A 15575-nucleotide genomic window follows, 5' to 3' on the forward strand; every position below is an offset into this window, starting at 1 on the left:
AAGTCTTTCATTATCCACGTAAATTGAGCGGAAACCACTTGATTTGTGCAATTATCTGATCGTCTCTGTTACGATCACCATTGCAGTGATTTTTTTGGCATATTCGTTATTTCAATCATTTTGGCTAATTCTTTAGCACTGACGTCTTTCGTTACTCCAATTCGTCATAAAATGAGCAATGCTATTGTCAGTTAATATGTCAGAGCTGTTTTTTAACCACTCATTTTTTTTAAAATCAGATTACTGCTTTTCGAAGCTTCGGATCAAAAGGAGGACAGAAGACCACATGGTGAAACAATGAAACATAAGTCTATCAATGGACGAATTGCGCTCGAAGGACAATTGAGGGTTTGGCTTTGACTCAACATAGGCTTAAATTTGAGGCAACCTGCATTGGATAAAGGGTGTCTCAGTAAGGTAGGCTTTAAAGTGCAGTATTACAAGCCTCTATGAGAGCTAATGACAGCTAGCGAAAGAACACTCGAATAAAAACGTTCAAGTTTTATTATTTTATTACTTGTTATTACTTCAAACTTGTTAAAAAGCAGTAGCCTAATGCGATTTTGGTTTCCAATTTCATTTCAGACTCATGATCAGATCACATCAATGGACATTTTAACCATAAGCTAAAGTATTATTGGTTTAGAAATTGTTATCCAGTTTAAAAGCAGTGAACGCTCTAAAAACAAAGTCAACTGAAAAATTCAATTTATGAACAGCAAATCAACAAAAAATTTCAAATTTCAACCCACTAAAATTCGTCTAAATTTGAACTGACTAAAATTCATTTTTGACTAAGTCATGTAAAAGTAAAATGCATTATTTCAGTCAATGTACATTGTTTCTCGAAATTTTGAAGCGTTTAATAGGCAATAATGCTGACCAGAATCGCCAATCATATTGTACAATTCCTGCCAATCGTATCTCAAATTAGTGGAGCTGTTTGGATTGTTGACGAGTTTTAAGATAAACGGCAAGTGGCAGAGAATAATGAGATGTCGTTTTGCTCTCGATATGGCCACGTTCAATCGGAAAGGATTTGAAAAGAAACTCTGTTCGGTGTAACTGTTCTGCTGATCAATTGTTTTTGTGGTACAAAGAAGGATGATTTCTTTCTCTGCGCCCTGAAAAGCGTCCACTGTGCTCACTTTGGGAATTGTCCACGACGATTTCGAGGAAATTCGATCATCAATACAATGTCGCATTTTAGGCTCATTGCGCTCTGTTTCTGTCACGACTTCAATCCACAGAGAATTGTTGTAATTTTCTGTTGCTTCCAATGCTCTGACGAGTTCTTCATGCACAAGGTTTGCTTGGTCTTTGTAAAAACAGATGACTCCGATGTCTTGTGCAGCTATGTTCTGTTTCTGAAGTAGACTCACTACAATGTCAACACATAACTTGGCCTCCACCGGGTTGTACAAACTTCCCCCTCGACTTCCCTCTCTCCCTGCGCTGTTTTCTCTATACCCGCTACTACTGGTACTTTTCCATGACATTTCACATCCCTTGTCTACGTTTACCATAGTGACCGGTGCTAATTTTGCACCCTCACTTAGTTGAGGTTTTAATGTGAGGCTGGAAGCCTCCTTGTCACTATTGCAACATACAATTGCTGACCTTTGCTCTTCGGTGACCCCGTTTGTGAGTGTGCTGTGATAGAAAAGTTGATTGTTGAGATGCGCGATAGCAGGATGGCATCTGTATTGCGTATTGAGCATGAGTGGTTTGAAGCCATTGCGATGCAGCCGAGTGAACAAACTGGTCTCCTCGGCTTTCATGATGTGGTGACCATTTTCTGGTTGAACAAAGGCTGATGATTCTGATGTTGTGAATTGCACATCGGGGATAACTGGTGGAAGCTGATTGGGATCTCCCACGAGTAATAATAGCGTCGGTTTGAACCTAATAAACAGAAAATATCATTTCACAGTTAGAGCTATCATTGGGTACGAATATGCATTCATATTAACATTTCTTCATAATCTCATAAACTCCTCGCAATAATTAAAACTCCGATATTCGAAAAAAAGCAAAAATAGCTAGCAAATTGCCAGAAAATAGCCGCAATAGCTTCGTAGATCTGTATTCTCAAAAAGATAAAAAGATAGAAATAGACAAAAAAGAAACTTCTTTTAATAAAGGCTGAGATGTTATATCTTGATTAAAAATCTGCATGGCGTATTATTGCTTCCATTAGCTGCTCTCAAATAAACTTCAATTAGAGTGACTCACACGAACTTGACCTTATCTCTTTGGATTAAAGTAAAGAAAAGTCAATTTCAGCCTAAGGAAGTCATTTTTGAGAGTGAGGTAAGTCAAGTGTGACCAAAAACTTAATCACGCAAATGATTAAGATAACTCGCTCCACTAAGAGTGAAAAACGACGTCACACGCATTTCAGTTGAAATTGCATGAACGAATGAACAAAAAGTAGATTTGAAGTGGTTGTGACGTAATATGGCCGTAACAAAAATCTTGACGAAAAAAACATAGCGGGATGAATTCCGGAAACGACTCAAAGAGTCGTATGCGTGAAAGAACTACCTTTTAAATGAACTGGTTCCTACGAAAGTGACTACTGAAAACAAAAAAAAATAGTCGAAAAATAAAGATAGCCCATAAAACCAACAGAATTAAAAAATTACATCACTCCTATATAAAACAGGCCAAATTTTTTGTACGTAATTGAAATAATCAAAGTACGCGAGCACAAAAGTCAAGAAGCAATGCTAGGCTCCCAAAACTTTAATTTGGAAAAAAAACACTTGAATACTGAAAGAAATGACAAAATTGTTACAAAAAGATATTATTTCTGTAAGTTCTCTCAATCGAAACACTATTTTACAATATAAAATCAGTAATCAATTTGTACCCAAAGAAAAATTGTGACTTTATAAACATTATTTGTCGCTTTAAATCACAATCAAGGCGATAAAACTAAATAATGGCCAAAATATTAATAAAATCAAAATTAATCATGAAAAAGACTAAGAGACAGAACAATATTCAATTGCAGCAAATTTTATGTTATCAAAAATAAGCCCAAAGAGCATTCACAGAAAAAAGTATTGTGAAATGTTTTGTAAAAAGAAGACTTTGTAAAAAGATTCTGAATTTTGTCTATAATTGATGTTTATTACCAAAGAATAAAAGTAAATTACCAATAACTGTACCCAAAGTCTTCTATAATCAGGATTTGAAACTTGCACCTTCCATTTTAAAATACGTCTTTTCAAAAAAAAATTAAAATCAAAACATATCTGGCAGATTGCCAGAAAATACCCGCAATAGCTTCGTAGATCTGCCGTCTAAAAAAATAAAAAAAAGACAGACCAAAAAACTTCGTCTTTTCATTGAAGGCTGATATGTTATATTTTGATTAAGTTTTTGCTGCCTCTATTAGCTGCTCTCAAATAACCTTCATTTAGAGTGACACACACCCATTTGACCTTATCTCTTTGAATTGAAGTAAATAAAAGTCAATTTCAAAGTGAGGAAGTCATTTTTGAGAGTGAGGTAAGTCAAGTGTGACCAAAAAATTTTAATCACGCGCATGAACAAAAAACCTCGCTCCACTAAGAGCGAAAAATGACGTCACACATGCAATTCAGTTGAAATTGCATGAACGAATGAACAAAAAGTGGCTGTGACGTCATATGGTCGTAACAAAAATCATGACGACGAATTAAAAAAAAACCAAGAGATGGCCAATAATAGCCCCAGCTATCGCTGTGCGGCTATTAATCAATTGCAAACAAAAAATTTTTTAAAAAATTCAAAATAAGACAAAGATCGATAATTTTCAATTCAATTAAGGCACGGCGGAAAAAATATATGTCTTAGGAGAATATTAGAAAGAAACATGCAAGAATGTGGAGAATACATATATTATCAAAGAGAAAAAAAACTAAGTCGCAAAATCCAAATTCAACTGGAAACTCCAATGAATAATCAAAAAGAAAAAATACTGAAGTAAAAAACATCGATCTCTTTCTCATTAAGCAATCGAGATTGAAAAATATTACATAGACATCTTCCTGTCTCAGTAAGAAGTGAAAACAGTTCAATTGAGAAACAGTAAATAAAAAAATCAAAATATGGTGAATATTTTTATTGAATTTTAAAAACTATCACCAAAAACAATTCAATTTGCAACAAAATGATATCAAAAACACTGATGGCGCACCAAAAAGAATTTTATGGTAAATAAACACAAAGTAAACAAAAGACAAAATTTGACAAAAACGCCAATGTCGGATTGGTATGTGCAAAAATTTTTTTAACAAAAACACCTCACGTCAAAAAGAGGCATCCAATTCAGGAATTCAAGATGTTGACATATTTACTAACTTATTTAAACAATTTTGCTCACATTTATAGAAATTAATAAAAAGCCAAAAAAATGACAACAAAAAATTGAGAAACATGGGCCAATTTTGCACTTGAAATGCATTATTAATCTCTCAGAAGCAGTGCGGTATCAATTTCGGATGGTTGCATAATCATGCGGCATCGATCAAAACTTAATTCTACAAAATACAAAGTTAAATAAAAAATTGGGCCAATTGGATGAAAACACGGCAAATACTGTAATCTATATGCGCCAATCTCTCAAAAACTCTTCTCAAAGTCAAAAAGCCTTTCACTGACCTCAGCGCATGAGCAAAACTTCTCTCGCTAAAAAAAAGTTAGTTAAAACGGCAATTATACTCACTTTCACAATTAGGTCAAAACGCCGCCTGAACAAATAGTACTTCCGGTAATAAAAATCTTAAGAAAATCAATACTCCTCTTTCGAGTCGTAAAAAACTCAGAAGGGTCCAATAACAGCACCAGCTTTTGCTGTGCGGCTATTAACTATAAAAATATCTCAGAGAAGCGAACTATCAGTTAGACAAGAGGCCAAGGGGGAAGCCTTGCCTTATAACGAGCACTTTTAAAATTACGACAAAAAGTCAAAAACTTTTACCAGCACATCGAAAGCCTATGCTAATAAATAATATTCTCAGCTAATTAAATAGGTGCCAAAAGTCTTACATATGGTCATTACCTTTTGGCTAACCAGTATCTATCTAACCAGTAGCAACAAAAAAAATGCTCATAAGGCACGTTTGAAGACAGAAAATTAATCTTACCGAAAAGGCTCACATGATTCTCTGTGCACAAATTTCAGGCCCCTCCTTGACAATTAACAAATATCAACAACATAACTAACAGATTGCCAGAAAACAGCCCCAATAGCTTCGTAGATCTGCAGTCTAAAAAACAGTAAAAAATACCAAAAAATTAGTCTTTTCATTGAAAGCTGAGATGTTACATTCTGATTCAGAACCTGTATAAGTTATTGATACCTCTATTACCTGCTCTCAAATAACCTTCATTTAGAGTGTTACACATTCTCTTGACCTCATCTCTGAATTAAAACAAATAAAAGTCAATTTCAAAGTGAGGAAGTTATTTTTGAGAGTGAGGTAAGTCACGTGTGATCAAAAACTTAATCGCGCGAAAGAACAAAAAAAAACTCGCTCCACTAAGACGAAAAAACAACGTCACACACATTTCAGTTGAAATTGCATGCATGATTGAAAAAAAAAACAAATTTGAAGTGGTTGTGACGTCATATGGTCGTAACAAAAATCTTGACGAAAAAAACATACCGGGATAAATTCCGGAAACGACTCAAAGAGTCGTATGCGTGAAAGAATTACCTTTTAAATGAACTGGCTCCTACTAAAATGACTACTGAAAACAAAAAAAATCGAAAAATAAAGATAGCCCATAAAACCAACAGAATTAAAAAATTACATCACTCCTATATAAAACAGGCCAAATTTTTTGTACGTAATTGAAATAATCAAAGTACGCGAGCACAAAAGTCAAGAAGCAATGCTAGGCTCCCAAAACTTTAATTTGGAAAAAAACACTTGAATACTGAAAGAAATGACAAAATTGTTACAAAAAGATATTAATTTCCGTAAGTTCTCTCAATCGAAACACTATTTTACAATATAAAATCAGTAATCAATTTGTAGCCAATGAAAAATTGTGACTTTATAAACATTAGTTGTCGCTTTAAATCACAATCAAGGCGATAAAACTAAATAATGACCAAAATATTAATAAAATCAAAATTAATCATGAAAAAGACTAAGAGACAGAACAATATTCAATTGCAGCAAATTTTATGTTATCAAAAATAAGCCCAAAGAGCATTCACAGAAAAAAGTATTGTGAAATGTTTTGTAAAAAGAAGACTAGTAAAACCTCAATACCATATTATGTTAAATAAAATCAATTGCAAACAAAAAATTATTAAAAAATTCAAAATAAGACAAAAATCGATAATTTTCAATTCAAAAATTTAATCACGCGAATGAAAAACTCGCTCCACTAACAGTGAAAAATGACATCACGCACGTAATTCAGTTTAAGTTGCATGAACGAATGAACAAACAGCAGATTTGGAGCGATCGTGACGTCATATGGTCGTAACCAAAATCGTGACGACGAAAAAAAAACATAGCAGGACAAGTCCTGACGTACAATTCAAAGAATTCTCATTGACTAAACAGAAAACTAGACTTAGCACGGACTATGAATGGATTGGGAAAACCATTTAGAAAATCGCATCCAAAAAATTGAAGAAACAGTAGAAATCCAAGTGAAATTGCCGTATGTGAACAAAAAACCACTAGCGAGAAAGCTAATTTTTGTTCAAACGCCGTTTTCTCACTCTACTTTAAAAATATAGCGACAAAAATTTCACGCCGCAAAACCACTCGCTTTTTCGCTCCACTTCCTCTTTCGGCGTGAGCAAAATCATTACTCCAATTTGACTTCAAAAAATCATAAAAATGTGTGAACAGATCTTAAAGACAGCGCCCCAATACAATTCAAATTCTTTGAATTGTAAAAACCAAGAGAAGGCAAATAATAGCCCCAGCTACCACTGAGCCGGCTGAGAAGATGAGGGCGGCTATTAATAACCAATTAACAATTACCAGCCTATATCATATCAAGCATAGTCAGACACTATTGACTTTGACACAGCTACAACGGTACTTTTCAAAAAATGTGACAATCCACCAAAAACTGTGCACCAAACAAAAACTATCGACTTCTCATCGGCTAGTCTTTCGCCTGGTTGACTCGTGTCAATGCTAAGTGTACTGTTTCTATAGTCCAGTTACATTTAGATTCATTTATCATACTGTTGAGGCATTGTGCATCTAGGACGAAATTTAACGATTCTCCTTTTCGCAGAATAATTACTGGATTTATGTATGTGGGTCCTGTTGTTAATATTTTTTTATTAACTGGCGATATAATGCGTACTGTTTTAAAATGCCAAGTAGTTGTTGTGTTGTCTTTAAGATATATCGCTCCTTTATTTACTGTTTTTTGAAAATCGCCAACGTTTTCATCAGCAGGTTTAGTTTTACTTCTGTCTTTTTTATCTTTAGATATTATCTATATTTATCAATATCTAAACTAAATTTTGTTGCTGCACATTTTGATCAAGTCGAATTAAAAATGCGTGCAATTGAGAACCCGTCGGCTACATTAATGGTCTTTTTTGTTGCAAGAGCAGAGTTTTCGTAGACGGTAACTGGTATTATCATATTCTACAATTTGACCTTGAGATTGCGAGTAATGAAGTGGATTCTGTCATCTGAGTAGCCTCGTCCACAATCAGAAAGGTACACTTGTAGGGGTTGTTCGAGGTGACGGGAGTGTTGTTGAGGTAGGAAGAGAGACAGGCAGCTGAGGTCACTCCAATCACTCTTGCCAGTTTCACTCTGTCACTACGGGCTGATCTCTTCTCACGTCTACGATCACTCAAAAGACTCTCACGCTCACGCCTAATCACACACACTCATATATTCTCTACAATACACTACACGACACAATACAATACGACTGTCATCAATCGGCAAGTTGTGGATAAAAGATGCTATTCAATTAGTTTTTAAAAAAATGAAAAACAATAATTGAATAGCATCCTTCAATACACTGCTGCAACTTTATAAAAACACTAAAAATAGCCATTTTAACCAAATGAAAACAATATAAAATTAACCTGGTAATTTTCGAGTTAAGCTGGTAAGTTTCTACAATTTGATTTTACGTGCTTTTTAAACGTTCTCATTAGTTACACTATAAATCTGGGATACGTTCACTGGAGTCAGTGAGGATAGAACCCAAACCATCCTTCTGACAATGGTTCCTTAGCAGCTTAACTCTGCTGTTAGTGGATTGCACCCAATAAGACACTGAAAGTTGGATTCGATTTATTGAGTGAAATAATGTGCGTATTTGCATCTATTTATGTATTGCGTATTTGCATCTATTTATGTATAAGTAGAAGTGGATAAAAAGTGTCTATTACACTACTGTTTTGACTTTTGAAAAATGGTTAAAAATGGCTATTTTCTGTGCTTTTATTAAGCTGCAGTAGTGGATAAAAGATGCTATTCGATCATAGTTTTTCATTTTTGAAAATTGGTAGAATAGAAACATCAAGCCTGTTCTGCTCCAAATGAAGCGTGAGCTGGATTCCTATATTATTCTCCGAATTCGGCCTGGATTGGTTGGTAAAAATTTTTAATACACTACTTCGGTAACACCTAATAAACCCTTCCTTAGCAGCAAATGACATTTTGGGATGTTTCGGGGAGAACTTTTCCAATAACAATAATCTTTATGATTACAATTGCTGATAGTTAGATCAAATTGAAAAAGGCAGTTAGTAACTTTAGCTTGGCATACCAATCGTCAGGCGAGACATCACCTCATGACTTTACAACAAAAGCTATGACAAAATGATCACAAAAAGGTAATTTATGCTTTTTCTGCAGTGGTTGCTAAGTTAAAATGGTAGAAGTTATGAGAAACAAACGTACAGAGGTAACTCTTTGTCTTTCAACCGACGAGTGAGTAGCTTCAAATTGTCAGTTTCGACGTCCTGATGCAACGAATACTTGAGGAGAGACTTTGAGATCTTCTGCACGTTGCCAATCCTTAGCAGATCCCTTGAAAGTAGTTTATCCACTCGTATGCTCAGTTCCTCTTCCCTACTTTCAGCTGGCCAGTTCTCTTGTTCCAAATATAATCTCACAGCATTGTGGACCAGTTCACTGTACTTCATGAGGACATTATCAACAGCGACATTGGTACCACTGCAAACTACGATTGAGAAGTTACTATCGGATTTTTGGCATTCATTATCATCATTTTTAAAGGCGTTCGCATATGACAATGTGGTCAAAAAGTGTACAAAGACAGCCAATAGGAAGGATTTGCCTGAACCAAACACTCCATGAATTAACATTACAGCATCTGTTCCTTCACGTTCCTTCGAGCAGATAGAGTCGCACAGTTTATTCAATGCGCTTTTCTGCTGCTCGTTCAGACCAAATACAGCTTCAAACTCCTCTGCGAGAGAAAACACAGTTTCACGAAACTCGTCTTTCACTAAAGGTGGCTTTATTATCTCCTTATTTGCATTTACATCATCACCTGTCATTCCACAACCCTTTTCCCGTCTCACCTTGAGCAAATTACGAACAACTGAACTTTTGTCATTTGCAGGATCTGAGAGATTGTTCGCAATAAACTGCAGACTGTCCAGATCATGTACACTAGATGCAAGTTTGACCAAAGTGGCACTCCGATTAGATTTCACAAACAGTCGTAAGTCCAAATTTGGAGGTGAACTTATTACTTGGAGTTGTAATTGCCCGTTCCATAAGGGCCAGGGCATAATTGAGCGGGCTAAGAGTGGTTGCGAATCGGAGGGTAACATATAAGAAGTTGCCAGAATGAGCCAAACATCATTCCTAGAAAACTGGCTCTGTGAACATTTGTTCATTTGTACTTGAGCGTAAAATGTATCAGTCTCTTTTTTATATTTGCTCTTTTCACCAACGATTTTTGCATGTTGTACAGATGCTGAGCTCAATTTCGTGTCAGAAAACAATATAAATCCACTTTGGGTAAGCTTGTTCATATCAATCCTTTCTCTCAATCGCTGCTGAGTTGAGCATATTTTGAGAAACCTGTGATAATGAGGCAATATGGCCAGTATGCTCAAACATCTAGCTTGGTTCAGAAGGCTATTTCTGTATTTTTCAAAAGTGAACTCAACGCCACATCCAATTTTGTAGGACGACTGAAGGTGGCCCAAATTTTTCCCGATGCTTGCATCCAGACACAAAAGTTCTCTAAGGGACAATGAATTTGGCTCCAATTTGGACCGCAGTTTGTTCGCATTTGTCTCAGACAGCTGTTCGAGCTTGTTAGTAACTCGCGGGGGTTTGAACACGCTAGAAGCATCTCTGAGTAAAATTTGCTCACTTTTCTCGAAATCACTCTTTGTTGATTTTAAACCATCCGAAGATAGATCTAAGGTTGAAGTACTTGGTTTCAGCCGATTCTCATTTTCTCCCCCAAGTGAGGAGCAGTTGGGCATGCACGATTCCAGATGAAAAGTGAATTGTGGCCCCGGTATAACAACACTAACTTCTTCTGCGAAGTCAATCTCCCGTTTACCAACATCAATATTGAGCTCTGGCTCTGCTGGTGGTGAGTTCAAAGGAAGGTAGAACGAATCGGACAGGAATGAAACGTCCATAAAATCTTGTCGTGAATTGGGCTCGTGGTCAACAACCTCATTGCAATTTGGAGTTTTCTCTTCCTCATCCAAGTCCTTTCTGTTATTGTCTCCGTTATTGGTATCAGAAACTTGTCCTTCAGATCTCTCAGTAAATTGAAAAGCATCCAAGGCACAGACCGAATCATGAAGAGAACTTCTCAGATTAACTTTACCTGTTTTCTTTTCTACATCATCATTTTTCTCAGCATTCAATGGGTTGTCAAACGAATGCGCGTCCGTTTTTAAACGCGTTTTGGAGTCGTTTTGAGATAAAATTTTATCTTCAATGTCTTGTGACACACCAATTCTCTGCTGCTCTTCGTCTGTTTTAAGCAACAAGTTCTCAACACTCAAAGCGGAATATGTAAGATCATCGGCCTCTGCTCCAGCTCCAGTCTGTAGTCGTCTACTTCGCTTTGTTTTGGATACCTTCGAATACGAGGAGGCTAATGACCTTCTGCTTTGACCAGCGCAACTTGGTTTACTGCTTGAGGCACTGACCTTGCTCCTGCGCAAGTCTAGAGATCTCTTAGAACCTCTGACCCGTTTGCCGCGCATTGATTCCTCCTTGTCATCAAAGTCACTTATCCAACCTGCATCTTCAAATTTATTCGCATCGTGAAACACTTTTGCAGTGGAAACTCCTCCGAGCAATGAACATATAATCTTATTAGCTTCGGCTTTAGTTTCCTGCTCCCAGAGTTTCACCTCACTTTTGGACTTCGATCCACTCTCTTCTTCTTCTTCTGGCTTCGCTGAGTCAGCCCCTCTTGGTGTTTTGGCAGTGCCGACATGGTCATAACTACGTTTAGGAGGCCGAGCAATTTCTATACCATTCACCACATTAGTGTTCACCTCGATAAGAGAATTTCTGTCAGCGTCTACTTGACGCGGATCAAACTCACTTTTCACTGGTGGACAGCTCTGTAAGTTGCCATCATATTGAGTCCCATCTACTTTGAAGGGCGTGGTGAAGTTGTGACGTTTTGAGGAAGAAAGAGCATCGCTTCGCCTTCGTTTTACTTGGTCCAAACACATGATACTTGCTGCACAGCCAAATAGACGCTCATTGTACGGGCGTTTCTTAGAATATAGCTGACAGATTGCCAAAAAATAGCCGCAATAGCTTCGTAGATCTACAGTTTCAAAAAGATCGCTCAAAACAGGCCAAAAAAATTCTTCATGAAATGCTGAGATGTTATATTTCTAAATTTTGATTACGAATCTGTATTGGTGCTTCTATTAGCTATACTTACATAACCTCTATTTAGAGTGGCACAGACTCAGTTGACCTTTTCTCCTTGAATTCGATTCAAAAAAGTCATTTAAAAAGTGAGGAGGGCATTTTTGAGGTAAGTCAGGCGTGACCAAAAATTGATAACGCGAATGAACTTAAAAAACTCACACATGCAGTTCAGTGAAAATTGCATGAACAAAAACCAGACTTGAAGTGACAGTGACGCCATATATCTTCACGAAATAGGACAAGCCCTGACACAATTCAAAACAATTCATCGACTAAACAAAAGACTATGGAACCAATGGAAGCGTTTTCTTGCAACTAAGTAAAAAGACAAAAAAATTAAAACAAATATCCGAAAAAAAACTAAAAATAAATTACAAATGTAATAGTTGTAAAAGCATTTGCAGAAATTAAAGAGAAAGACATCAAAAACAGTCAAGATGAAACGCCTGAAAAATTCCGAAAAAGTCAGAAATCTCTAAAATCCGAAAACTTCTTGAAACAAAAATAACTTTCAGCACTTCAAAAGCACTTTCAAATGATTTTAGAATTCAAGACTATTCAATCTCTTGATTTCTTTACTATTCTAGCGTTACCCAAATCAGTTTTCAACTATTTCACGTTGACGTGGAAAACTCGAAAAATAAGAAGATCTTAAGAAAAAAGGCCTCTTCCGAATACAAATCGTTTTCTTTGTGTTGCAGAAAACCAAAATAAAATCAATAACATCTTCGATATTGGGTCGACCTATTAATAGCAACACGAATCTGTGGCGTCTATTAACAAAAATTGATCATTTTATCTAAAATTGTTCAAACATAACGTAAAAGGTGAAGAAAGCTCGGTAAAAGGAAAGTGTTCTCAATCATGACAGAAACATTGCCATAAAATAGCCACAATAGCTTCGACACAAAAATGCATGAAGGAATGAACAAAAACCAGACTTGAAGTGACAGTGACGCCATAAATCTTCACAAAATAGGACAAGCCCTGACACAATTCAAAACAATTCATCGACTAAACAAAACACTATTCCTAGAATGGGAACCACTAAGAAAAGTAATACTTTTTTTTAAATGGCAAAAGCACAAAGTCAAATTGCCGCATGTGAACAAAAAAACCACATTCAAGAAAGCAAATTTTCTTTTGAACACCGCTTTCTCACTCTACTTCGAAATTAGAGCGAAAAAAATTCACGCCGCAAAACAACTCGCTTTTTCGCTCCACTTCTTGTTTCGGCTTGACCAAAATAACTTCCTCAATTTGACGTCAAAGATCATGAAAATTTGCCGCAAGCTGGAAGACTCCGGAATCCACTTGCAGTAATATATAACTTAAACATTAGCTAATCAATAACTGATAAAACTAATAATTTCCTTGCACCAATTAATTTGAAACAACAATCTGAGGAAACAAATTATTATGAAAAAAGCAAAATTAGAGTTTTTTTCTTGGAAACATTTCATCGACTCCAAAAGCATTGTTTATATATATTGTCTGGTACGACTTAATTGTGTTCAACCAAAACATATGAAGTGATGGGAAAACTTAACACCTGATATATCTCGAAAAAGGGAAAAACCGAGAAACCAGAACAGAAGTAAAGGACAAAATCTGAAAACCGTTAATTTTAAATCACCCAAAAATTAAAAAAAGTTTTAACAACATTTCTCAATCAACCTTAATAAAAAATCCATTGAGCACCCACGTGACACCCAAACTCGCTAAAAAACACTCAAAACATGAGCAAGCATTAAAAATTACAAAACTGCGGAACTGATTACTTTTTTATATTATGAAAATATGTGCTATCAAATCTTTACTTATTTTCACTTAGTAATGATAAACCTATAACTGACTCTAATTAAACAATAAAACACAAAATGCTCTGAAAGGCAGAATAACGGAACAATTAAGCAAAAAAAGTACAGATACAGAAAAATTCAGCAAAAAATTGTTTTGAATTTGGCCTTTTTCTTCTGCGGAAATAAATTTAAATTACTATTAAGGAAATCAAAAGGCCACCAATATCAACATTAAATCCATTTGCATTCAAAAAACTATCCCACTCACTCAAAACATGAAAACGAGTACAAAAACCGGTAAAAAATGGTCTAAAGCTGCTAAACCACAAAAATAGCTCAAGATTTCCTATAAAATTTTAATATATAATTGATATAGTCAAAAATGCTCCCAAAAGTAGAGTTTCGTGTCACTGTGCTTTGAAAGAACAACTTTATCCTAGAACAATAAAGCAATACCTGCTTCAAAAAAGCAGCACGTGCGCAATAAATTTTGCTCGTTCAGCGAAAACACAACTCTCTCTCCTCTTTCCGTTTTGCTCAACAGCAGAAGAAAATCAAAATTTTTGCACGTTCGGCATTAACTTTTACATCCTGTTTCAGAACGAGTGGATCGATTAAAAAAAACAGATCAACATAACTCCTCTTCGAGTCGTAAGGAAAAGACAGGGCCCCAATACAAATCAAATTCCCTGAATTGTAAAAAAAACCTAGAGAAGGCCAATAATAACCGCAGCTATCGCTCTGCGGCTATTAATAAAAGAATGACATTTTTCTTATCCTCGCCTTCTGGGAATTGAACTGTAACATTTGCATCAGACACTGGTGCTTCTATTTTCACATCCACGACAGATTTCTCGCTCATTTGGCAGTTGTTGCTAACTCGAGGGGCCTTGAACAAGTGTCTGCTTTTAGAACAAGAGGACAACAGCTCTCGCCTAGTTCTGTTAACTTCCATTGCGGTCGCAATTCTTGCGCTGCCACCGAACAACTTTTCTGCGTACGTCATCTTCTCACTTAGTTCAGAAGGTTCTGATTTGATATTAAAAGGAAATGCGCATGTTAATTTTGTGTCGCTGCATTTTAACTCTTGCTGAGAAAACGAGAAGTCACCACTTGTCTGCTCTGATTTGACATTGTTCCTGGATTCTGAACTGGCCTGGCACAATCTGCGTCTGTTGGCTTTGACAGACTCTGAATCGCTAATTTTCAAAGAACTTAGATCCTGCCACTGACGCAAAATGCCTTTTGATTTCTCCTTATTCATCAGAATTTGCAAATCCTGAAATTTTCCATTGAAAACACATAAATCAAATTTAAGACGCCACGTGGAACTTTAGTGGAAACTGGGAAATAATTTTCTCCGATTTCGCGATCATATAGCATGACCGGATTCACCAGCGCAAATTACATTTATGCGACCCGGCAGTGGAAAAAAAGCAAACAAAGTTTTCATTGAAACAGAATATTATTTGCAGAAGAAAGTTGACGTTAGACGCAAATAGAACTGAACTAATTTACTTTTTTTTGAGATGATGATGAAATAGCTGTTTTCTCTTTTAAAGAAAAACTACAATCAAACCCGATATCTGGGTGATCAAACTGATCAGAAGTTTTTAGTCGAAGCGCAATTGACCAAGACTAAAAAATGTCTACTGCTATTCGTTCAATTTTTAGCAAATTAATTCGGGGGATGAAAGGGTGCTTTCTTCGTAAGAAATACAACTGGGCTACAGATCCAACTGGGCTACGGATGATAAAAACCTCACCGCAATCAACAAAGACGATAATTCAGTGCAAGGAGATCTGCAAAACATCAATAATTGGTTGATTGCTAATAAGTTAATACTAAATATGGATAAAACAGTACAAA

The 15575-nt window shown here is 35.9% G+C and overlaps 1 protein-coding gene across 2 annotated transcripts; it reads right to left on the minus strand.

The window, feature by feature from the left end:
* Positions 1–691: 691 nt before the first annotated feature.
* On the minus strand, positions 692–15045 carry LOC142348695 (uncharacterized). Of its 2 annotated transcripts, none has more exons than XM_075400144.1 (4): positions 14472–15045; positions 8907–11740; positions 7641–7865; positions 692–1905 (listed from the first exon to the last, which is right to left on the minus strand). In XM_075400144.1, exons 1-4 carry the CDS (start codon positions 14967–14969, stop codon positions 825–827), a joined length of 4638 nt encoding a protein of 1545 aa, XP_075256259.1. In that variant the 5' UTR covers positions 14970–15045; the 3' UTR covers positions 692–824. The 2 variants fall into 2 exon arrangements, with proteins under 2 accessions (XP_075256259.1, XP_075256258.1); XM_075400143.1 differs by having other exon boundaries at positions 8907–11752.
* Between the last annotated feature and the right edge of the window lie 530 nt (positions 15046–15575).

This window comes from Convolutriloba macropyga, chromosome 10 (genome assembly GCF_964194025.1).
Source record: "Convolutriloba macropyga chromosome 10, txConMacr16.3, whole genome shotgun sequence".
NCBI lineage: Eukaryota > Metazoa > Xenacoelomorpha > Acoela > Convolutidae > Convolutriloba > Convolutriloba macropyga.